The following is a 25,443-nucleotide window of genomic DNA, read 5'->3' as shown; positions in this document are numbered from 1 at the left end:
TCTTCTTATTTCGAAATGTCAGGCACCACCTCACACATCTAACCCCGAGTGGGCCTGGAGGAGCAGAATGAAGACCTGTAAAGGACGCCTGATGGCAGAGGGAGGAGCTCCGTACGGCTGAGGTCGGCCACAGTTCACCAGGCCCTGAGACCACTGCAGCAGCTATGATACCCAGAGCTAACCCTCTACTGGAATCTGTGCACTAAAAGCCTTGTTCATGCTAACTGCTAAAGGCTAACGCTGATGTCCGTTTGGCCAGGCTGTGCTTCATGACTTCAGGGGTGCAGCCTGACACCGTGTTAACCAGCCAAAGGAAACTAACGTTAGCAGCAGGTCAGGGAGACACTAAAGTAAAAGGACATGCCCAGCCAAGACACTGTGCTAACCAGTATCTGTGTAGTCGTTCAGAGGTGTGAAGCTTTATATGTCCACAGCACAAATTGGACCTCCCATGAGGAGATCTTTTAAAAAAAAAATGCAAAAAGGAATAAGAAGTATATCCCCTTGTTTTGTCAAAAATGTCTGTGTCTTCGGTTTTTTTGTTTTCTCCTTGAATGTGATATCACGGTTGTTGTTCTTTGTTTTTGAACTGAGGCTGTTAGAGATTGCTAGAGTAAGCAGGATCAGGGCTGGGCTGACTGTATCTCATGCGTGGTGCAGATTGTCAGGGAGTTGACAGCACCCACAACGAGCTTATTTACTTTGTGAGAAAGACACATCATCAGTTAAATCCATGATTTATTTAAGACAGCCAAAGTGCCCGCTAGCACAGCGCCTCTGTATGCACACACTGTGTTCCTCTAATCTTCTCAAACTGCTTGTCGCTCTCATTGCTCGCCTCTCCTAAGTGAGCCCTTTACGCTCATACAGAACCACTTGCACTCACCATAGATGCACAAACACACACACATGTGCTGCTACATAAACATTCCCTATTTAAAATGCACCCTTCCCTCATTGTGCACAAACGCTTCCCTGTTTGATCAATAATATGTGCCATGCTGCCTCTCTAAAAGATACAGACACCTCCGTTTGAAATGGAGATCCATTTCATCTCTCTGGCTCACAGGATGTAGACCAGCTTTCAGTTTTGAGACAATTTGAATTGTGGCAGAAACTGGATTTTGTGCAGGAAATGTCTGCTGACTAATATCAGAGGCGTCCTCCTGCAGTGTGCAGAGAAAGAGAAGGAGGTAGATCCAGGCAGAAAGCCTCTCTTTCTCTCTCTGTCTACCAGGCCAATTCCAGACACTACAGGGGGGAACAGGGCACATCACCATAACGCGGCTCTACACTGACATCATCCTGGATAATCCCTACTCTCCATCTATATCTCTATAGAACACTAGCTATTGATTCTACATGCCTCATTTTCCCTCGCTAATGCGTACTTAATTACTTTTTAGATCCACAAAGAGACGACTGGTTGAAATGGTGTTGCCCTCATTGTATCAGGGTCATAGGGTGCGTTCTGTTCTAAACATAGCACAGTCATTGAATGCCTTAAAACCAAACTGGATCCATATTAAATACGAGTAAGGACTTTTTCATTTTGTTTTTACATTCAGGGACAGCAGGTGGTTGAATTGGGCTCACAGGGCATGAGCGTCCATACATTGAAACCAGTTATAATAGGACTTTTATGGGTGAACATCAACATGCTGGGGGTGCCTGGAGGGAATAAAGATCTGAGAAACAAGAGAGGAAAGGTGGAAAAAAAGCCCAATCCATTTATTGCTCGAGGGCTGGTGTGAGAGATCCATTTTGATGTGCCTGGCACAGCGAAAATCTCCAGGAGCAGGATGAGAGAACGCCTGAAACAATTAAACTGTGGCTCTGTGTTTCACAGTAAATCATACTGGCTTGAGATACATATACACCCAGTTAGGAATTCATCTTAGACCTTAAAGCGACTTTCTGACCTCACACATGAGTTTGAAACCCATGCGCTGCATTCATTACGGCTCCCCCTCCAGGCACACAGCACTCACACTTTGACACCACCATCCTCAGCACTCGCTGCCTGTTAGTTTTGATACTGTTGCTAGGGAACTGTCCCCAAGGATGCAGTTCCACAGGTTTGTGAATTTGAAAGGTGATGTTTTCCCGTTCATAATAAAAAATGCTAATAGCCTTAAGAGAACCTCTTCTTCACTCCCACCTCCAATTAAGCATGTTGCTGTTCAACTGCTGAAGAGCCATTATCATCTGTTGAATCCATCTCAGGCAACACTTAAGATTTTGTTTTAGTTAAGGTCTCACAGGTCAAAACAAAGAGCAGCTTGGGTCGAGGATAAAAGAAAAAAAAATCATGAAAAGCAATGTTTATTCATAGACATGCATTTATTTGTATTCACATATCTCATTACATGTTGATGAAACCCCATGCATCTGTTTGTGGGCACACAAACTGATGTAACAGTGGGAGAAAAAATAGGGCTGCCTGTCAGCATTGTGTTTATTTTAAGACAGTATAGAGGAGTAGGATAGAAATAAATACAGAAGGTGGTTACATGACACACACACCGTTTGTCCCCATGTGTCACCCAGGGGTCTGGTCCATGTACATCTTTCTATGCTCCCTATATTCCCCAAACACACAGAACATGCCCTGCTCCCTGTGGCGTGACTGAAGCAGTGTGATTGAAGAAAAAGGCTCTCCATATCACCCCAGAGGACACTGCTTTCTCTGTCAAGACTGCATGTAGCCGGCCAACATGCGAATGATCATACTCTCCTGCCTTTGCTTAACAAGCTCCATTTTTGCTATTATGATGCATCTAAGCTTGTGTGTCACCTCTCACATCACAGGGCAATGAATCAACTCATCTGTTGACAACACTAACATCATTTCACACACACTCATATCATACTGATGATCTGAGGGTTTTGTTTTTTTTAATCACCGTTAATATACCTCATTAATTATTAAAATGTTAATTGTTTAATGGTTTTTATTTCATGTTGTTGTCCAGCACTCAAACACTTCTTGCTGTCCTTTCTCTGGAGTTTTTAATCTGTATAAAAACGTTTTCTGAAGAAAGGCTTTTTACTGTAATAACGAGTGGGTTACTGGCTGCTTTCTACTCTTTGTGTACAGAAATAAAATATTTGTATTTGGCAAACTCCTCATCTTCCTGTGCTTTTTTATGCGGCTGTAGTTATCCCTTTGAGAACTGAATAATGACACTTAACTCAGAATGGGGCCAAATGCAGGTTGTTGATATTCTGTTTATATTTGGTTTCAATGTGGCAGAGTCAATATTTCCTGTTGAGACTTGACTGTTCATCACTTAACTTCCCTGCTGTTTCACTTCCTACATCCATATTGCTGTTAGTCTATGATATGTTCTTCTCTCCCTCAGCTTCCCCTTTGATCTATTCTGATTGAGTGTCATCATTTCCTGTCTTATCACAGGGGTCTTTGTTCCCTTGGGCTGCTTCTTTTTGGCCCAGTTCACCACTTGATGGACATTTGACCTTCTCTGTGACGTTATCCTGCACTGATCTGTTGCTCACTACATTATCTTCTCCTGTGCCGGTGGGCTCGGGATCACTATCTTTATCTGTCGCTCGATTATCTGGTGCACCCTGGCCCTCCCCAGAAACAGCGACACTCTCTGTATTTTCATTATCTTCACTTGCTCTCCCACTCTCTAGCCCTTTATTGCTCAGCTCTGCTTCTTTCACATCTGGATCTTTCCCTGTTCCTGCGTCATCCACTCCCTCTGTCTCAGCAGGGGCGGGCTTCTCTGAGCTTTCCTCGTCTTCTATCTTACTGACTTCTGTCTTCTTCTCTGCATTGTTTTTTTCATCAGTGGTTTTCTGTGCAAATCTGACATTCTTCTTTCTTGCTGCACTATTTGTCTTGCTCCCTTCAGGCCCCCATTTCTCCTGGGTTGTATCCCAGTAAGTCTTATTCTGGCGGCACTGCATTAGGCGCACACTCTCACCCAGCTTCTGCAGTTCTTTGCGGACGTAGGGTTTGAACGATGGGTCCAATTTCTCCACCATATCCAAGTCCCTCCGAGCCTTCACGTCGTTGCACAAAGCGCAATGGGCTCTCGCCCGCTGATAAACAGCCTTAAAGTTACCTAAGGGAAAAGACAATGTGGGAGTATAAATAAAATACTGACATGGGGAAACAGGTGAAAAGGCAGCTGGTCAGCTAGAATAAAACTTTAGAGCAGTTCAATTAAAAGTTACAAGGTTAAATAAATACTGCCAAAGGGAGGATGAAGTAACTGCACTGAACACCAGTGGTGAGACAGGAGACAAAGTAGAAGGCAACAGTTGGAGAAAAGTAATAGAAGGGAAAGCGTAAGAACAATCATTTCGCATCAGCCTCGACTATAAATAATTTAGTCATAGCAGAAACAAAAAGAAAACAATGAATTCATTTTTGACTGTGATGTCCATGGGTGGGTGCCGGGGGAGGGAAAGAGAGACTCAGAAATGCTGTTGTGAATGTTTGGTTTCTACTTCCCCTGGTAAAGAGAAAGATCAAGGACTGTTGCAGTGTGAAGGCTGGTTTTGCTGAAGGCCAGGCATTTGTTCTAGCAACCGATATTGATATTAAAAACTCAAAAGTAAAGGTGTGTAAGGAAACACAACTAAAAACTAAGCATGTTTATATACTTCTGTACCTATTTCTTTATCCACATCTATTCTTTCCTCCCCTACCTCAACATTTATCTTCACACTAACATGTCGTACCTCTGTGCTTCTTCAGCAGCTTGTTGTTGAGCTCCACCACTTGCTGGTTTTCTTTTAGCTCCAGCAGGCACTGGCTGAGGTTAAGACTCAGCGGAAGACACACTTTTTCCAGCGACTCCCAGTCCTCGCCCTGTTGATCCACCACCTGCTGAACACACAGAGAGGACAAGGAGTGTGAAGGAGGTGGCGGAGCTGCTGATAGATGGCAGGGGAAATGTTGAAAAGATCAAATTGAAAAGTGTGACAACAGGTAACAAAGATAAAGGAAGGATGAAGAAAAGGAAACAGACATGAGGTAAAGTGTAGAGGCTTGTAAGAATAGGAGAAGAAATGAAGATGGAGGAGGGTGGGTTGATGATAACAGGGAGTTTGTTGTGTGTAAAAGGCGTGACGGAGTTAGACAGCGAGGTGTGGCAGAAACGAGGAAGGGAAAGAAGCACAGGCGCGCGCCGCTGTCACAGTGATATCTCTGTGCTGTTATATTTAGCTCTCTTTTCTCTGCTCTTCACATCCCTACCTACAATGCCACAGCTGCTCTTCAGTAAAAAAAGGAAAAGAAACAATGACAGATGATTATGGTTTACGAGCTCCTTTCGTCAGACTACTTTTTGGCACATTCATTGCTCTGAAAGGACTGGAGGCTGTTTAATATGTTCGCCATCAATCCCGACGTCCATCTGCATGTGCATTGTCGTCGCTTAAAAGGTTATATTTGGCATTTCACTTTCCTGAAAATAAAAAAGTATTACTTGTTTGCATGGTTTTACACAACTTCACTCTGTATTCAATTACACTAACCGTATTCTGGAGGATGTCCACATATTCGATGGCCTCCTTGAACTTTAGGGAAGCTTCTTTTAACTGGTTTTCTTTCATGAGGAAGTTCCCTTCTTTCTGCAGCATCATGATCAGCCGTAACATCTGCTGCCAGTCCTTCCCCTCTTTGTTATTGGCATCGTTTGGATTGATTTCAGAAGAGCTGGTCTCCTCTTCATTAACCATTCCCTCTGCTGGTGTAACCTCCTTTCCCCCGCGCGCCTCTTCATTGGCTTCAACACAGTGAATAGATGGAGATAGCTTTTTACCTTTTTCTTTCCCAACTTCCTCTTTAGTGTCCTCTTGCTTTGCTTTTCCCTCCACCTCGTCCTCCTCCTCTTCCCCTACCTCTTCACTTTTGTCTTCCTTTATCTCCAGCATGTTCCAGTATTGCTCCCTTTCCTCCCAGTACTTCTCCTTCATGCTCTCTGACAGGTTCTTCAGCTCTCGGTGGATTAGAGAGATCAGAGTGGCGTCCAGGTTGGACACCATGTTGAAGTCTCTCCGGGCTTCCTTCTCATTCCACACGGCGGCGTGGGCCTTGGCTCTCTTGTAGTAACCCTTCACACAGTCTGAGAAACAGAATAACAACATTTAATACAGAGAAATCAAAGACAAGCATGAACACAAAGTGAGTTATTCATGTTCTAACCTTGAGATATTGAATAATAAACCTGCTCTGTCTGCTGAAGCTGAGGTGGCATTTTGTTTGCATTTGGCAGTGTGTATGTTGGGCCATGCAGTGTGTGTACGGTGTGTGTATGTCTCAGGAGCCCCAAGTTTGCTAAACAAAGAAATATATCAAAAAGGTGGACATCACTAAAGCCTTATGTGCTACAAGAGACAAAATAATATTTTTAGCTTCATATGAGAATGAATATCCCTTTAATGTGTGCCTGATAAATATGAAGCTACAGCCGGCATTTAGCTACCTTTTTGTCGCAAAAATATATGAAACTTGTTGTTTTTTTAAAGTGTGCAAAACAACATTTCAATGTCAATTAAACAAAAATGTTTTACCGGTGTTATTTAGTGAGCTGTAGGGGTGCTGGTAGGCAGAAATAGTCATATTTAGACGGGACAACAACAACAAAAATCGCTGTACACGTGTAGCACTTAAAAAGGATTTGGCTTTTAAGTGGATCTATTGCAGTAGCACTTAATCTGGTTGGGTTTATAGATAAGAAATGCACCTGCAGGATTCTTGCTTTGGAGTTTGTTTGTTCATGGTTGAATGCACTTATTGTAAGTAGCTTTGAATAAAAGTGTCAGCTAAATGAAATATAATGTATTAAAGAGCCAGGTTAGCTGTATCCTTGTTTTTGCGCTAGGCTTAAGCTAACTCACGGCAGCTTCATATTTAAACGACCTAAATGAGAGGGATATCTATCTTCTCCACCAAAAGAATGAGCATATTTTCCAAAACGTCATAGGCCTACTATTTGTATTACACATTGACATAAACACACAATGTCTTTCCTTTGTTTTAGCAGAATAGGCTCATGTGCTTGGTTAGCTTCCCTCTGATGGCTCAGATATTCTCTTCCTCTGCGCTAAATCTTCAGCCAATATTTAAACAGATTTCTTTGTCGCCTCTGGCAAAAGCTGAGACACTGCAGAGAGCCACCATTTGGTGCTTTTCTAAAGAACAACTGGGCTAAAGGGATGAAACAGCAGTAGAGCGGCTGACTTGAAGAGATAGGCTACGGACAATATGATTTTTTGTGTCAGGAGAAAAAACACCAAGGAGAAGAATGCAAGTAAAGTGGAAAAAAAGAAAAAAAGACCAATGTGTGAAAAGGATTAGAAATCAAACACTGAAAAAGGATAAAAGAAGTCAAGAGCAAGGTTGAGTGATGCTGGTTTGGGATTTGTCAGAAGCCAAATGAAACTGCTTTGTGATGGCGACTCGCATCGCACAGGACCAGAGGAGCTCAGAGGTTCCTGCCCATCATCTCCACCTAACTGCTTCAATCTTGTGCTCGCTCACAAGGTTTACACATTTCTTAGTTCTGTCACACACGCTCGAGCACAGTCATCATACAGGCACACACACACATAGAGACAAATATAAAACTGGGAAACCAGGATGAAGGACACAGAGTAAAATAGAGGCTGCCTCAGTGGAGCCTGTCTCTGGGTGAGGGCCATAATTCACAGGGCTTTGAAGTGGAGACTGTGCCAGAATGTGAGCTCCTCCAGGATTATATGAGTAGCCATGGGTATGACAGTACAATGCCCAGGGCTGCGCCAACTGTGAAACCCCTATAATGTCAACCTGAGCCCTCCTACACACTCTCTATGAACACACAGCCGCAACATAAAGCAGCCAGTACAATAAAACCAGCACAGCACATGAGACCCTGACCTGTCAGTTTTATACAACATTTTGAAATGATTGTTTCTCTGAGTGGTCATATCCAAGGGTGGAAGTCTGTACAGGCCCTCATTTTACTCATCACTGAGCAGCTTTTCATGTACATGATTACAAAGAACAGTTTGACATTTTGGAATAGTATGGAAGAATAGTCTTATTGGCTTTTTTCTTAAAGCTTGAAAAGAACATTCTTACAACTCCCAACAAGAGTTGTTCATCTTATTTTAGCACAGGGACGGCAAGCAGAGGGAAAGAATAATCTGTCTCTGTCGAAAGAGTGAAAAACTCTGTTGACAGGCCCTTCCAATGCTAACAAATTAACATGTTGTGCTTCTGTCCTATAAAAACCCCAAATAAATATGAACAGTTGGTGTTTTACAGGACAGTGCTTGCTTTCAGTGAATATGCTATGAAAGTGGTATTTAAAAACAGAAAATGGTTAATTCAAGCATAAGGACTGATTTCAACTAGGAGACCAGCATATCGAAAGTTTACAAATGAACAGGTTTATCTTGTTTATTTAAAAAACAACAGGTTACACCACTTGCATGTTTCTTCATTCTAAAATGAGCTTCCCAAACCCTGGCAATTTACTAATGTACAGAGTGGAGATGAATTGTTGTGCTAAATTATAAGACAGGAAGCACGCATCGCCTGTACAACCCCCCCAGCTTTAATGGTGCTGGTAATGTGAGCGTAGGCCTTCCTGTGTGAAAACAGTCAAATGTTCCCCAGCTTAGTATCCCTGTAATATGTCACATTAACAAGACAAGACCTTTCTGTTCCCAGCCATGTTTCTATGGTTAAATCACCCACCCAGAGCTAGAGGCCTACTGATGTTAAACCTATGCTCTCAAATTAGCATGTAATACAGTTTTCTTATTTTATTCTTCAGACATTAATATCTCCACAGCTGCTGAGCCTAATGTTACAATTTCTTTTTGCAATGTGAACTGTGAGGAGAGACCTTACCATTATTCTCTTTTTTGTTTAATCAAGCAATGACCCTGCCTGAATTATTACATTTGGATGTTAGCGGTTTCCCTCTTCCTCAAGTCTTTATTCTAAGCTATATCTCCCAACTAAGCATGTTTCCAAAATGGATGCAGCTTTGTTAATGTGAAGCTAGGTTACACTAGAAACCAAAATGACCTTTAATACAACAATATAAATATATTTCAGTCATCTCTTCCTGGATAGAGTAAATAGATAATGTGTTTTAGTGGAATAAATATTAATCAGCATAATAAAATGACTATAATTCAGCGGTTTACCTTTGTGTTTCTCCAGCAGTTCGGTGGTGTGCTCTATAACATCATAATACTCCTCCAGCTCCAACATGCACTGGCAGTAGTTTAACTCCAGCGGGATGATCATTCGACCCAAATTGATGTAGTCTATATCACCCGGCATCTCCTACACAGACAGGCACAGAAGGAAATAAAAACAACATGTTCAGTGCTGTTGTTTTCATTGGCAGCTCCTACACACACTTCGATAATTTATTTGAATTCTGTACATTTGAATGTTTACACAATATGACATGACTTTAGAGACACTGGCACAGGCCAACTTTGTGCACAGGCCAACTTTGTGCACAGGCCAACTTTCTGTAAGCCTCCAACATTTAACTTGGTAATATGTCAAAAGTTGCCAAAAATCTCACATGTAAAAGAATCCTTTACAGTCATATCAGAGCATCTCATACATAACTCTCCCTCCAGTATTCCTCCATCCTTGCACACCCCTCTCATCTGTGACAGCGCTCCACAGCTCTACCTCCTCCTTCCTTTGCCAGCCCTCCCACCCTACTGACTGTAATCAGGCACACAGTGAAACAGAACAACAACAGGAAAACAGGAAGCTCCCACTGGAGAAGAGTAGGAGTTGGATGTCCCAAAAACCTAAAATCCTGAGATAAACTTCAATGTTAACAAATCTGCACGTCACTCATTTTGCTCCCGCTGTCATATTTCCTCCCTTAACCTTCACTCACTCTGGACTGGACTGTTTTTAGCAGCAGGACGGCCTCTTTGTACTTGCTGGCAGCCTCTCTGTATTTTCTCTGTTTGACCATAGCATTGCCCTGCATGTGGAGAATTGGGACCATCTGCAGCTTCTCATCTTTTTCCATCATCCACGACTCCCTTTCGTAGGACATGGGGTCTCCCACCTGGAGGCCGCAGGGGCGAAACAGAACAAAGATTACAACAGGATAAAGGCTCCTCTGATGGAAGCACAAGTGAATGTGTACGAAGAATAGCTTACTTTATACCTATATCCCACTGCATTTCAGACACAAATGCGTACGTTTTACTCCATTAACTTTATTTGACAGCTATAGTTATTGTTACTGTGATTTGACATACAAAACAATTGATAAAAACCTGATGTATTCAAAGATTTAGGCCCTGCATAATATTTTTATTTCGGCTCAGATTGAATTTGTGCAAATCTCTGATGGACACTTAAAAACGCTTGGTAAAGGAGGTTGCTACTAACTAAGCCTTTAACTTGTATTGTATTTTTCATTAAAGCACACTTGTTAATGGACTTTTACTTGTAACAAAGTATTTTCAAATTCTGTTGTTGCTAATACTTATGTAAAGGATTTCTTCCACCTCTGAAGACCTGTTGACTTGTGCGTGGAAAGGTATTGTGAAACTATAGTCATCATTTTACTTAATTGCCGCTTCTGAACCCCCTGGTGAATTTATATAATATGTGTTGCATAACATATTTTTTCCTCATCCGAGAGGGACTTTCATTTCTCAGAGAATTAAAAAAAAATTGTTTGTGGGAGAGCCTGAGTTGAAGAGAGATGAAGTGAGTGTTTTTTCTTACTGTTTGCTTAGGTTTACAAGTGCCACATTCTGAGAAAAGCTGAAGGAGACAGCTCATTAATCTACACTGTCATCTTATTTCACTATCCAGTGTGTCGTGCAGTATTCTGCCACCGGTGCCTACCTGCAACAGCTCCATGATGAATATGAGTGGCTGAGGAGTTCTCATCAGCTCGTCCAGCTCAGGGAAACCCGTTGAGTGATAGTTGAACATGTTTCCCATGCCACACATGTGTCTCTGGCCCTCCAGGGGGTCTTTCCCTTGAGCAACAAGCCTCATTCCCTTGGACACGATGGGGTATAAGCCTGTGTGCTACAAAATTAACTCATCAAAAAAACAATATGAACAACGAGTCTGCAACAAGAAATAGAAGCACTTAATCATGCCAACCCCCTGGTGCCGCCAGTCAGCACCAATCAGACCAGCAAGGAAAACATAAGAAATGGCCACAATTTCAATTGCAAATTTAAGATGAAAGATGAAAATCACAAAAATGTGCAAAGATTGTGCAGATTGTGTTTATAATACTGAGCATGTAGGAGGCTTCAGAAGGTTGTTTCATGTGAATCATAATGATGAGCAAAAGCTACCCTCCCTCGCTCATGAACAATCATTAGGACCTATTTTAGAGGCCTTATATCTATTGTGTGTGTGTGTGTGAGGGTGAGTGGGTGGGGGGTTGTAAGGTCTGTAATTCAACTTACAACAGCATCACACCAGAACTCAGCCACCTCGCCGATCCTCATGGACCCCAGCAGGGTTTCCCAGACTTCTATCTTGAACATCTTTCCGGCAAATATCTCAGCCGGCCGGCCTGCCAGTCGACTGTCATCAATTACTGTTCGCTCAAAGTCGTCCAGCAGCGTCTGGAAATGGAAAACCAGCTGGGGGTGGCGGGGAGGGAGGGATCAGGGGACAGGAAGAGTTAGAGAGTGGAAATCAATAAATGAAATGACTCTGAATAGCTGGATCAGGTATTGGGTGCCGCGTAATAAAAATAGCATTCATTAAATGTATTTATGTGTTATATTTAAGTTTGTAAAGTTAGGAAAGAAACGTTTAAGTTAAGCCTGATGTTGCATAAAGAATAAAAAAATAATGTAAAGACATCCCACATATTTACTTTGTACTTTTAATCAAGTTTTACAATGGAAACATCTTCTCTGGGATTGTAAGTATCCATGTTTGTTTATTTTCTCCTTTTTGACCTTGTTTTGGAAATCTGACATTGATACGAAACAGAATACAATAGATGGACATTTCAATTGACATGTGACAATGGTTAGCCTTTGACAATGATTGTCTTTTTTTAGAGGTTGATGTTAGTTTTTTACTTGAAATTAATTGAATGCTGCCATATCAAATGAAATCACTCCTTATGTAACACATACATGCTGCATTTCATTATGTGTTCCATCTGTTTGTGTGCATGTGGAAGACTTGCAAAGCCTCAACCATCTCGCTGACTATAACATCATGCTGGCTCCATGTAACCTTCTATTTATAGCTTGACAGATTGTGTATAATGGTAAGATATTTGTGATAACAACCGGGAATCACCTCACCGGGGAGGTAACACACACACACACACACACACACACAAACACACACACACACACACACACACACACACACACACACACACACACACACAGGCACACAGGCACACAGGCACACAGGTAAATTCATGCTGGCATTGTCATGGAAAATCTTTGTCACAGAGTCCAGGCCTGGTGCCATATGGCTGGATTTGACTAGAAAAACGAAAAAAGTCGGCAACCAGCGGATCAGTGGATGAACAGAAACACAGACAATATGCCAGAAAACATGTTGCAATTTGGTTGACCAAATGTTTGTTCTGTGTTGGAGCCAGATACAAAATAAATTCCCACATCTAATGAATAATTCAACTGAACCTAATGGAAGTGGGCAATGCAACACATGGATACAAATATAAACTTGTTCCTGTTGGAATATAAATTGCATCACAATGGCAATTACACAAGGCTCATATCCTGTCACACTGAGTTTAACTCCAGTATCATTTAGGTTGTGGGATTAACTGTGGCTTGCTACCTTTGTCCCAATTGGAAGGTGTGGCAGCGGTCCTGAGCCTCCTGCCAGAATCTTCTTTTTGACTCCTGGATGGTTCAGCAGGAATGTGTCCTCCATTGTCACTGCCTCGAGCAGTACCAGATGAGAAAAGTGTGTTTTGGAGATTTATTTGTCTTCCTCTCTCGATCTATCTTCTCCTGGCTTGCTAATTAGCCTTGTGGAGAGAGTCTTGGCCGGTTAGCTGCTCTCTGACAGATGGCGGGATTAGGCAGGGTTTGGAGGCGGACACTTTAATCTGAGGAGCTAATCTCTTGGCTACCCTTGCGATTGGTGGGCAATCCCTTCAGGAAGGAGCAGGAGAGGCTGAGAATGGCCTACGAGAAAAGCCCAGATCACTCTCGAACAAGTTAAGATCATTCTGGAAGAAAAGTAATCTCATGGTTTAGTGACACAGCTGTCTAGCTCATACCTCACACAGGAGAGTGTACAGGAAGTAGCACTAAAACTAGGCCTGCGAACATAACTAATACTGTTGGACAATTGATTATCCCAGAAATGATTGCAGTAAATGATATCATTGTCATTTAAAGCCCATTTCATGCCACTGATAAAGTGAGATTACAACATAATAATAATGTGAGTAAACCATTTTAAATATTATTATTATTATAATTATTTAGAATATTCAGTCTGTGTAATGTGAGATACGTATTAAATTGTAGTAAATTATAACATTGTAATTTAGAGCCCATTTCATGCCACCAGTAAAATAGTATAACAACAACATAATGTGAGTTAACCCTTTTCAATAGCAATCCACGAATATTCAGTCAGTAGAATGGGATAAACATATAAAATACCCTAATTAAAAACATTAATAATAAAACACACAACTAACACAATACATATAATAACTTGCAGGCTCTGTAAACAAAAATATGCAATGTCTTCGCAAGTCTTTTATCACAGTCTTATAATGGTGGGGTAAACCCTGCTGTTTAGTCTGGTGTCATGGTGTCTAAAATGTTGGTGCCTTTTTAGGTGAACAAGCATGCATGTAAACAGGTCTCTTTAAAGGAAAAGGTACCACTAGTCTATCCTTCTTACAATAAGTTGATATTGAAATCATCATGGCAGGTTTTGGCTTATTTTTGTCAATTTATGATAACACAACACAAATAAGCCCTCAATCATTTGAGACTTGAAATGTTTTGTCCTTTTTGACGTGACATGAGCAATTCATAGAGTGCAGATCAGTGTTCTGTTTACCTCTAAATGCAGCTCTGAAGAGGAAGCACTTTAATATGTGACATTAGGTTGGAGCCATTCCTACTATCAGAAATTGTTGTGAGTAATTATCATTTCATTGCACTTCATTTGCTAAAGTTAAGCAGCTCTTTAGCTTAATTAGGGCCAATTATGACTCCAGTCAGCCCTGTCTCCTGATTGGTTAAAAAGGTCAAACATGCTGCCTGTGTTTACTAGATTGAGTTGATGTCATGGAGACTGGAGCACACTCATCTGTTAACCTGTGTAACCTTATTATGCATGTGTAGTATCTTTCTTGAAATCAATTTTCATTTTGCAATTGAAGAAAGCCAGTTAAATAAACTCGATGTTTAATACCACATGTCGGCTATATGGTTCGATACTATAGTTTAAGGGTGGATTTCTGAGAAACAGTAACTAATGTATAATACTTAAATGATTGAGCAGTAACAAAGATGCAAACGACTGTGTGACTGTGTGCCAGTCAGCTAGATGTTAACCTAGTTTGAAGACACAGTGAAATTAAAAATACATTCCCCAGGATCTAATTCTGATGTTCATTCATCTCCTAACATGCATATTTGAGTGTTTCTGTATCAAAACTCCTCATTTTCTCCGTCTTGTAAAAATGTAGAATATATTTAATGACACATCTTGAACTCTTGACAGCGTTACACGTATTTCACCGATTAAATGTTATCTGGGCGAAAGTCGTACTCAACAGTTAGTGAGCATGGGCAGCTTATAGAGAGACCTATAAGAAGGTCAGGGTTTGCGTAATAGCTTGTTAGACCTGTGAATATTAATAATTTGGTTAAGGTATTATGTATTAATCAAACCCTTTCCGGATTCCTCCAGGTCTAACAAGGCAGGCGATGGAGGCCTGCGTGGAGGCTAATGGAGAAGCGCCATATCAATCAACCAATGGATCTCATGAACATCCCTTTAGGCAAAGTAACTAAAACACCATCGATCACTGTCTTTATCACTTAAAGGTTTCATCCACCTTCAGAAAAAGGATCTTTATGCCCAACATCAAACTGACAAAATGTGTGAATTTGAGGTGGAATGCATAAAAAAAAGTTTCAAATTCACTTTGTATCACTGTCATTTATTCTTCATACAGGAAGTGAAATACATAAAAGTTGAGTTAAGTTTAAGATGGAAAAACAAATATTTTTACAGCTGAAACCAATCAAATACTCACATCATACAGTCATAAACAACACATTGTGTCAACCTGATACAAATATTGACTTCATACAGAAAACGTATGCTGTATGCGTACTGCAAGGGAATGACACAGCAAGTAAGCTAATAAAGACTCCCTCCTCCCTGATGAAGACTATTCTCCTCTTCATGAGTGTGTGTGTGTGTGTGTGTGTGTGTGTGTGTGTGTGTGTGTGTGTGTGTGTGTGTGTGTGTGTGTGTGTGTGTGTGTGTGTGTGTGTGTGTGTGTGTGTGTGTGTGTGTGTGTGTGTGTGTGTGTGTGTGTGTGTGTGTGTGTGTGTGTGTGTGTGTGTGTGTGTGTGTGTGTGTGTGTGTGTGTGTGTGTGTGTGTGTGTGTGTGTGTGTGTGTGTGCGAGGCTGAAGACGACAGGAGGCTGCCCCCTGGTGGTCACTTCTCTATCAGAGAGTCCAGCTGCTCCTGCAGGGAGGCCAGCTGTTGGAGCAGAAAACAGAAGAGTTGATTGATGCCCCCCAGCCCCGGGTTGTAATGGGAGGGTAAGTGGATGATGATTAACATGTCTTTTCACATTAATTTGCTGCCTTCATTTGTCAATACAAACAACAACCCCAGACAGTGGGTGGTCACTACGCCAAAAGCTCCAGAAAGAACTCCGCTTGAAGCCGCTGACAAATGATATTACACGTGATTGAATTTGAACTTTGCTATCAGGCGTGAAAAACTGCTGGCTCTAAAAAAGGACAGCAAGCACAATGCCATCTGCAAACATGGTATTTGACATTCATACGATATCAATTCATGCAAAGGGCTGAAAGCTGTAGAGAGCTCACAGCGAGGTGCTGATACTCGGCTTTTACGAAAAAAGGTGTCTTACCTGCTCCATCTCCCGCTCCTCCTGCAGAATAATCTCATCCAGCAAAGCTTGGAAGCGGTTCTGTGAGAGGAGAGAGACAAACATGATTTGTTCAGAGTCGACATGCTGAGCCTCATTAAATTGTGATGGCTTTAAATCTGTGTCTGCCTGGTCTGCTCATGTCACCATAACCTCCCTGACAGAGAGGATACTTGGAATGCAGACGGCTGACCTTTTCCCTGCGATAACCGCTGGAGACGAGGCTCCCAAAACACCGGGCAATAAGAGCTCTAAATGGCAATGAAAAAATGGCCATGTCTGCTCATGTTCCACTTATTGTACAGTCTCCACTAAAAAGTGCTTGGCAAAACAGTTAATTTTAATGCCATTATATTTTCATGGAAAAGCTTATATGGTTAAAGGGCAGATGGGAGAAATGTTATATTTATGTCGTTAAAAATACGAAAAGAAGAGATAATTGCCTCCAATACTTAGTTTAATCAGCTGTTTCTCTTTTTATGTTTTTTCAAATCCCTGTTGAGACTTACACAACATGAAGACTTCTGCCTCCAAGCTCATCTGCATGTTCTTGTTTAGGTTTCTGTACATGCAGACCTAGTTTCGGAATGAGTTGGATAGGATGTGTGTGTGCGTGTGTCAGAGTTCCCGTTAGCCGGTAATTACCGGACTATGACCGGTAAAATATGCTGAAGACCGGCAAATCTAAATCTCTCCGGTCAAAATGTCCGGTCAAAATAATTTTCCCTTAGCGCAATACCGCTTCAGTTGCGCCACTTATGTGACAGACAAGAAGAGTATGTGACAGACAAAAGAGTATGTGACAGACAAGAATAGTCAATTCTAATGTCTAACACTTAATGTGGAGAAAGAGATGTCCTGTAAGGGTCGATTGTGCGTTGATCTGTTGGTAATGCCTCGGGGTTCCGGTGGGCATGTAAACAAATGCATAATGCTGTGCTATACTTTGTGGCCTGACCCGGTTGCATAGCGACGCTTATTGTTTAGGTGTCTTTTAATAAGCAGGTAGTCATATCATTAGCTAGAACTAGCTAGATCTGATCGATATGGACATAAACGCAAGCAAAGTCTAATCTGACGGGAGAGAGAGATCGGCTGCTGCTGACGAGTCGACACGCATCTCTGCATGATCACCTGCAGCGGTGAGCGGAACAAAACACACTTCAGGTTAGAATATCACACGTAGCTATTTTAATTACCTCTCAAACTTCCTAAACTAGTTATAGATATGTTTAGTTTTACTGTCGGGTCACTCATTACTGGATCCGCGAGCTGCATGATACTGACGGGCTGTCAGAGAGCGCTCCGTTTATTATTCCCGCGTTTTTGTAAATTACTGTACACTTTTGAATAATGTAGTTAATCTACTATAATTAGTTTGTTTAATATCGAATCATATCAATTTGTTTTAAAGCTCAATAAATAACAAAGAAGACCTTTGACCGGCACTTTTCTCATTTTGTCCGGAACATGGACATGTTGACCGGCAAAAAAATATTCTAACGGGAACTCTCGTGTGTGTGTGTGTGTGTGTGTGTGTGTGTGTGTGTGTGTGTGTGTGTGTGTTCACGGCTTACTTTGAGGGCCTGGTTCTCCACTTTCATGATGAGCTCCTCCTGCTGTTTCTTTCGGGCGCGGGTGTCCTGCAGCTTCCCCTTGACGCTGTTGATCTGCACCTGATACTCCATAACTGCAGGGAAGCGGCAGGAGGTTCACACGTTAACGCTGTCACTCAGGCAACATGTCATTCAGGCTGAGGCTTATTCTTTTGCAGAGAAAAGAAATAAGAGGAGCTGGAGAGAGATGATGTGAAATCATTTGAAAGCAGCACTACGCTCACAAAGCCATGAGGGTAATATATGCGCCTCTGCTTGTTGAACTACAAGGATGCTTCCAATTCGTTTGACAAATTGCGGTTAATGGGAACAACAAATCCATTTAAAAGGACGTGAGCCAGCAGGCCGAAGCACTAAAAGACACAACTAAATCAGTCTGCTGCAGGCTCCACAGAGGGTTCTCATTCAACCCAGCCAAAGTGATATTGCCTCACAACAACAACAACCTGTAGCTCCATCACCATCAACTATCTTTCAAACCAATTGTGTCTATCCTGCTTCCCCACACTACTGACTCCATCCCCTAATACAGCCCATCTAATATGCAAAATCAAGCAGAGGGGGAGTCCTTGAAAACCTATTTATTACAACTTTGCTGGGCTTCCAGAAGCGTACACAGCCAGACTCCGGCACATCAGGAGCTGACTGACAGCTTCATGTATGTAGAGAAGGAGGCATGGAGCTGTCAGGACGGACAGCTGTCCGAGTCTCACGCTGAGCAACAACACCTGTCAGACTGGTTAGTGTAGGAGGAGAGTGTGCATCTCTGTGGGCGAGGGCACAGCACATGCTTTAAAGTGAAAGTAAGGCTTCTCATGAGTGCGCGTTTTAGAAGTCTGACCCAGAAAACTCAGCTCTGATCAAGTTTATTTTTTACTTTGACTAGGATCTGAGGGGGTTTGAGTTAACTCCATGTCCGACTGTTTCTAGTCTACGAGTCAGTTCTGAAATCAAAGTTCTTAGCCGCGACTGTACCTCTAAAATATGAATGAATGAAGAGTGTAACTTGGTAAGCTGGAAGAACAAGAGATCCCACTGAGGTTTCATACAACCTGCAAGTTCTTTATGAATTATTGCGTCAATTTAGCTCTCGTTCTAGGTATGGACACACAAGCTCTTTCTAGAAAAACTTACAGATGCTCACGTGCTCAATCTTGTTGAATATAAACATATGGACATACATCTAAGTCATGACATATATCCAAGAGTTTTTCCTTTGCGTTTTACCCCTTTGATAGGTGGATGTTGTATGTGATATTAACTGTATTTCTGACAAAAAGTAATACACCATGGCAGTGGGCCTGCAACGAACAACTATTGTCATTTACTTGTAATCTATCAAAAATCAATCAATCAACAGTCAGTTTGTTTAGAGAATAAAATGACAGAAACAAGTGAAAACAGCTGATCATATGTTCCCAGAGCGCAACAGTCCAAAACCCCCAAAAGAGAGACATTTGAAAAGCACTTTTTTTTTCTTGGTGAAGAACTTAAAGGATTTTTTTAGATTCATCGTTTTGACTTCACACACTATAATAATTATATCTCCCATGTTTGGCAAACCTTTTCATGCCGTTACCAATCTTGACACATAATACCTGCACATATTAAACCTAACTATTACAGTTGCCCTCCTCTCACCTATCTGGTTGTTCCTATCACTTTCATGCTGTGCAGAATCCGCCTCGTTGAGTTTCTCCTGGAGCTGTCGGACCAGATCATCCTCCGTGTCCATGATGTTCAAGTCCTCGTCCTCGTGCCGGTCCCCTTCGTCCTCCTCATCCTCACTGGAGCTGCTGATGTCGTTGAAGATCTCCCTCAGTTCGTCGCGCTGGGCTAGTCATGTGGAACACACATTAGTGGTATTAACGTGGGGACAGAGTTAGAGACAGCAAGAAGACTTGCTGGGGTTTGATGTAGGTCAAAAGAGATTTAGTAAAAACCAGATGAATGTGGAAACGCCCAGAATGTGAGCAGATGATCTGACGTCAAATGAAAACTCTGCTCTGATGTTTGGTGCAGAAGCAGTTTGTAAATCACTGGTTTTAAAATGTTTTTGTTCTCGAAATGTCGTTGTTACAAGACTTTGCTACCACATCTTTAAAGAAAGAACGATTTGTCATGCCACTCATGCACAACACTCACTCAAGTTAAGATGCAAGCACTTACTATGCTTAGCATGCACCTAAGAGCTAAGAAGGTCTGCCTGGGAATCGTGAGGCAAACATAATCTTAAGGCCGAAGAATAACTAATGCTTTGGTGCGCTCTATTTCCATTCAAAACCGCTGGGGCAAATGCTATCGAGACCAACAAGAGCGGTGTGCATGTTCAAAATGAAGACGAAAAGCTATGCTGATGAGGTGAGGAGAGTATCTTATAAATCATTGTACAACAGTTGGGTTACTCACAAGAGCAATCTGTGCCATTTCTAAGAAGTTGCACAGAACTAAAACAGACCATTAAAATGTAGAATGTAAGTACCTTTGCTTGGTAGAGCTTTACCAATAAAGTGGACCATATCGTCTTATTGCACATTTAATTATATCTGGGTATTTGTCAGCCAATAAGGACAAAGGAATTGAAGTTCACAATGTGTCTCCATTACTTTGTTTGTCCACTATAAAGCACTGACAAGTTCATTTTTCTAATTAGTCTCTGTCATTTTCCTAAAAATATTTTAAGTGCTTGTAAACTGTTAATGATTATGTAAAAATATATATTTAAAACAATGTATCATCACATTGTTTGAGATTTGAGGATCAATATCTGCTAATACACTTACAGCAGTGTTCAGGCTTTTCACTCCACGTGATCCAGGTAGCATTTCAAGCTCCTTTTAAAGCTTTGACAGAGTGGAATAACTAGCATGCACTCTGAGATAACCTTTTTTTTCCTACCAATGACTTACTTATGGAAAACACGTTTCCCTTACCAGAGGATCCATGACCCATCTTGTGTCCCGAGGTGCCGGGCGAGGAGTCCAGATTGGCGAGCGAGCCGTGCTGATCGCCTTCCTTGGACTCATCTTCTGCGATGATTTCCCACCCTGAACATCGCGTGTCAAGGTCAACAGAGTCTCTGCAGACTCCCCTCCACTTTCAGCCCTACTTTTTAAAAGACTCACGGTCCTTCAAAACATTCAAGTAGACTTGAAGGGTATAGACCGGATGATACTCTACAGGAGATGTCTCAACTTTAACTTTCATCAGTGCGTCATGTGTATGTCTGCTGCTGAATGCTAAATGCTAAATGCTAAAGCTATCATTAGAATCCGGCTTCTCTGCAAGCAACTTGGCAAAAATAATGAACAGTGGGTCCATCTCAATTAACACACAGCGAGCTCTCAAAGCTGCCCTGCTGTGCTCTTATTCTGTCCGGCAAGTTTAAGGTTTCATGAGAGCGCTAATAGCCTCCTTCCAAAGTGCTTCCCTCTTACAAAGACATTAGACCGAGTGAAATCAGGTGAACCAGGCAGGAGTCAGGACACCCACTTGGGTCTTAAATCAGCCTATTTTAGGACTTAGATGGGAGTGAGGTGATGTTTATGTGAAAGTGACAAATAGTATGAACCATCTGAAGCTTCTTAAAGGCTTAAGCTAAGGGGGTTGGATTTTGTATTCATAAAGATAACCATCTGATTCAACATGTCATGCCGTTTCTTGCTGTTATATGAGATAAACACCAGTGATGTTTTGGTATGATTTCTAAACTGCACAAGGTGGACGTGTAGAATATTTGAGGCTAGCTAAAAGGATACGAACATTGACAGCATCAGCGTCTGTGCTCAGCAATCTCTTCACCTCCTTTTCCACATCAGGAGATTCAATGTACTGCAAGAGAGAGAGAAAGAGATTGGGTTACAAGGAGTGTTAGCGGCATCTATCTCGCTCCCTATCGCTGTGTCTCCCCCCCACACACACACACACACACACACACACACACACACACACACACACACAAAGGTAGCAGCTGGCCACATGCCAGGAAGCACATTAGCGATTAAAAACAGAAGGGGCCAAATCAATATGCCTCGGCTGTGCACCGTCACAAAGATTTATTCAGAAGCCAAAGTAGAAGTGTAGTGCTCAAGCACACTCGCTTTCACTTTGATCAAGGCAATAGAGAAATTGCTTTTTTGCATGCCTTTGGGGCAAACTAAGATGGAAGGGCTTTATTTATATGTAAATCTTAGTTTTCACTATCACCACAGTTTCTGTTTTATGAAATGTAAATGAGTTGTTGGAAGAGAGCCTAGGAAAGAGATGGATAACCAGACGCTATAGAGATGGATGAGAGCTGAAGGGAAATGAATATGTCAAAAACCTTCTTTTTTGCAGTTTTCCTAAATCTTCTCTTGCGTGTGTTCTTCAGGGGGCAAGTAACTGGAGACAAAAACAACAGGATGAGTTAAGGCCAAACGGCTCCATCGCCTGTGAAAGTAAATGTATGGTTCCTGCATTGCTGATGTGCCAAGAGGTCAGCACTGACAGCTCTGTTAGATATTTGTCTACTTACTGCCGTGGTTCCAAACAAATTTCTTGTCCTTATCTTTGTCCTTCTTCTTGCTCTTGGGGTCAGTTCCAGTTGGCTCCTCTAAAGGAGGGTAAAGGTCTCCATCTAGTGTACATACCAGCATCTAACCCATGGATGCAAGGAATAAATAGTTAATTACTCTGCAGTCTGTTGATTAATGATGTTAATTAAATGTTAATAAAACTGTTTAATAAATGAATATCACATCTTTCATTTCTAATGCCAGGGTGCTGATCTACCAGGCTTTTTATTCACGTGTCATAATGTTCTTATACATGTATCCTGTAGGTAAGACGTCCTGAATGTAATGCCACTGCGGCGGTTTACCTGGCAGACATCTGCAGTCTTGTAAAATGTTTTCTTGTCCACGGTTTTCAGAGACTCAATCATACAGGGCAGATCCACCAGTTTGCAGGCCAGAGGGACGCGGTCTACTCGCACTATGCCGTGACGACCATCAGCTACGAAGGAGAGGGACCACATCATTCATTATAATGGCATGTTGTGTGTGAGATAAGCATTGCCATTAGGACGCTGCAGTCACTGTTAAGGTGAAAAATGGTTAGTACAAATGTTTCTCAGACATGAAGACCATGACACTTGAGTTTGAGGATAATTGTAGTAAGTAATGTAGTGTAACAAAACTGGATAAAAAAGGCAATTTTCACATATTTGCAGTTAAAACAATTTTGGAAAAATGCCAATGTTTGTGAATTGACATATATCAGTACCCTCATTAAAAACTTACTATAAACTACAACAAATATAAAGACTAAACATCTTTCACTGTAGGAATAATTTCACATGTTCTGTACTGAATTTTAAATCAATATAATTAAATCTTTATCAATAGACAGCTTTTATAAGATAGTGATTAGTAAGACAAATTAAAGTGTTGTTTCAACAGTAATGTCACACAGGTCGGACACAAAAACCAGGACTAAGACCACTGAGAAATGTGCTTACGATGCAACTCGATGGTGAGTCTGTCTTTGATGTTCTGGCTGCTTGACTGGGCAATCCTTCTTACTGTCGAGGCGTACTCCTGTAAAAGATAAATGTTGAATCAACATCATTCTCAGCAAATGGTCACATGGGATTTTATAGAAATAATCTGTTTCTGTTTGTCTCACCGAAGGAAGCCTCAGGACAAACTGACTCTCCAACTCATAAGGAGCGTCCTCCTTATTCTTTGAGCCGGCCTTCCCCACTAGAATCAAAACAGACCAGCATGAACACCATGGTAGAAAATCTTCTTAGCATTCACGTTATCTACTTAAGTATAAGTATCAATATTATAGTGCGAAAATACTCTCTGCTACAATTAAAGGTCCTGCATGCAAAATTGTACTCAAGTAGAAAAGTATTCACATTCAAATACACTTTAAGTACCAAAAGTAAAATGAATCATTATGCAGAAAGGCCTATTTAAGCAGCATATATTTTAAATTATTGTATTATACTTATTGATGCATTAATGTTTTCCTCACTTCAGTCTTGTAATTGGTAAAAGTGTGGTTTATTTGAATTACTTGAATTACTATTGGGTGGCTTAACCTTCAATACTATATGATAATGTGTTTGTTGATTTATATTTTTACTAATAACATAAGTCTGCAAAGTAACTAGTAACCACATCTGTTAAATAAATGTAGTGGAGTAAACAGGTACAACATTTTCCAACAAATTGTAGTATGAAGTAGCATGAAATTAAAGTAATGTAATAGTAAAGTACAAGTACCTATATGTTTAAGTGCAATACTTGAGTAAATGTACATATTGACATTCCACCACTGGTTCGTCATCATTATACGTTACAGGCAACACTATCAAGACGGCTCTCAAGATGAATAGTTATTATTAGTTAAATAAGAGGCAGACTAAATTAGTTTGAAACATCATAGTATGAATGTAAGACTGTGTTTAGCAAATGTTTAAGTCAAGTGAGTGACCAAGGACGAGTTGAGTCAAGTATGCACAGTGGTGTAAACAAAGCAACTAAGTAGTTTTACTCAAGCACAATTTTTAAATAATTGTCCTTTACTTGAGTTTTTCAATGTTACCTACTTTGTTTTCCTACCCCACTATAATTCAGAGGTAAATACTGTAGTTTTATTCCACTACATTTATTTATTATTATTACATTTAGTTACTTTGCATATTTTAATTAATGATTTGAAAAACAATCAACACCTAAATAACACTTAAAGTTCCAAAGCTACCCTGCAGTATACAAAGTAATACAAATCGGCTGCACCTTTACCAGCTTTGATAAACACTTTATTGCATCAATAATTATAATCAAAATATAATATATATATTATTCGGACATGGGCCAATCTGCAAAATTAGTAATTTTACTTTTGGTACTTTAAGTATATTTTAATGATGATACTTTTGTACTTTTACTTGAGTAACATTTTGATTGCAGGACTTTTACTTGAAACAGAGTATTCCTACACTCTGGTACTTCTACTTTTACTCAAGTACAAGATCTGAGTACTTCTATCTCCTCCTCTGGGTACGCCTGAATCAACGTTACACATCTTGTACTTTACATAACGTTAACAAGCAACCGGTGTATGATGCTACAGACAACCCTGATGAAACCGTAACTAACGTGTGAACACTGTTGTTCATGTCTACAGCAACATTATCGTAAAACGTTCCACTTGTTACTTGTTCTAATGAATTGATTTCAACAAAATTGCATTAGCGGGGACGATATGTTTACAAAAGAGAGTTCTTCTAACGTTAGCTATCATTAGCTTAGCAGTTAGGCTAAACAATTACAAAGGCTTTTAACGTACCTTTCACTTTAGATGTCATCTTCGTTTCTGTAATTTGGACAGTAAAGGGGCGCAAATCAGCTTAAATCGTAAAAAAGAACGCCCAAATATGTTGGGTTTGATTAATAGACAACACAGCTTAACAACACGAAGCTGACATAAACATGGCTGAGAGAAATATGGGATGGTGATTGTGTTGACTAGTGCTACATTCAAGTACTCCTCGGAAATGTCCAATATTTCTAACATCTATCAGCACACTTTCCAGTACTGGAACAAAAAAAAGGTAAACGGTATTGCCCTTTCTCAGAGACACTTCATACCTTCCAGTATAACTCTGTTAAAT

The 25,443-nt window shown here is 41.0% G+C and overlaps 3 protein-coding genes across 3 annotated transcripts in view; 1 reads left to right on the top strand and 2 right to left on the bottom strand.

Moving 5' to 3' along the window:
* Nucleotides 1–3,128, top strand: part of drp2 (dystrophin related protein 2) — a 108,424-nt gene extending 105,296 nt beyond the window's left edge. The window contains exon 24 of the mRNA XM_034138546.1: nucleotides 23–3,128. Coding sequence (XP_033994437.1) covers nucleotides 23–42 — 20 coding nt within the window. The 3' untranslated portion in view covers nucleotides 43–3,128. The remainder of the gene's footprint in view (nucleotides 1–22) is intronic.
* A 250-nt stretch (nucleotides 3,129–3,378) lies between these two features.
* On the bottom strand, nucleotides 3,379–12,925 carry LOC117487721. The gene is made up of 8 exons (XM_034136376.1): nucleotides 12,830–12,925; nucleotides 11,458–11,637; nucleotides 10,877–11,065; nucleotides 9,906–10,082; nucleotides 9,184–9,325; nucleotides 5,515–6,104; nucleotides 4,717–4,861; nucleotides 3,379–4,094 (listed from the first exon to the last, which is right to left on the bottom strand). The coding sequence occupies exons 1-8, from the start codon at nucleotides 12,923–12,925 to the stop codon at nucleotides 3,379–3,381; spliced, it is 2,235 nt and encodes a 744-aa protein (XP_033992267.1).
* A 2,670-nt stretch (nucleotides 12,926–15,595) lies between these two features.
* taf7 (TAF7 RNA polymerase II, TATA box binding protein (TBP)-associated factor) lies at nucleotides 15,596–25,284 on the bottom strand. Its single transcript, XM_034137011.1, has 12 exons — nucleotides 25,119–25,284; nucleotides 23,442–23,518; nucleotides 23,275–23,353; nucleotides 22,636–22,769; nucleotides 22,291–22,411; nucleotides 22,099–22,157; nucleotides 21,533–21,605; nucleotides 20,708–20,821; nucleotides 19,416–19,610; nucleotides 17,736–17,848; nucleotides 16,141–16,200; nucleotides 15,596–15,740 (listed from the first exon to the last, which is right to left on the bottom strand). The coding sequence occupies exons 1-12, from the start codon at nucleotides 25,135–25,137 to the stop codon at nucleotides 15,696–15,698; spliced, it is 1,089 nt and encodes a 362-aa protein (XP_033992902.1). The 5' UTR covers nucleotides 25,138–25,284; the 3' UTR covers nucleotides 15,596–15,695.
* Between the last annotated feature and the right edge of the window lie 159 nt (nucleotides 25,285–25,443).

This window comes from Trematomus bernacchii, unplaced genomic scaffold (assembly GCF_902827165.1).
Source record: "Trematomus bernacchii unplaced genomic scaffold, fTreBer1.1, whole genome shotgun sequence".
Lineage (NCBI taxonomy): Eukaryota > Metazoa > Chordata > Actinopteri > Perciformes > Nototheniidae > Trematomus > Trematomus bernacchii.
The sequence above is the reverse complement of the archived record's forward strand: the minus strand, read 5'-3'. Positions and strand labels throughout refer to the sequence as shown.

Bases quoted from the DNA above. Each gene is read 5' to 3' on its own strand.
- LOC117487721 (XM_034136376.1), bottom strand. From the start codon at position 12,925: ATGGAGGACACATTCCTGCTGAACCATCCAGGAGTCAAAAAGAAGATT. The intron at 10,083-10,876 runs GTAGGCACCGGT...TGCGGCCTCCAG, and splicing joins TCATCATGGAGCTGTTGCAG to GTGGGAGACCCCATGTCCTA. The intron at 9,326-9,905 runs GTGAGTGAAGGT...CTGTCTGTGTAG, and splicing joins TAAAAACAGTCCAGTCCAGA to GAGATGCCGGGTGATATAGA.
- taf7 (XM_034137011.1), bottom strand. The intron at 22,158-22,290 runs GTAAGTAGACAA...TTTTGTCTCCAG, and splicing joins ATTTGTTTGGAACCACGGCA to TTACTTGCCCCCTGAAGAAC. The intron at 15,741-16,140 runs GTAAGACACCTT...CTGCTCCAACAG, and splicing joins AGGAGCGGGAGATGGAGCAG to CTGGCCTCCCTGCAGGAGCA.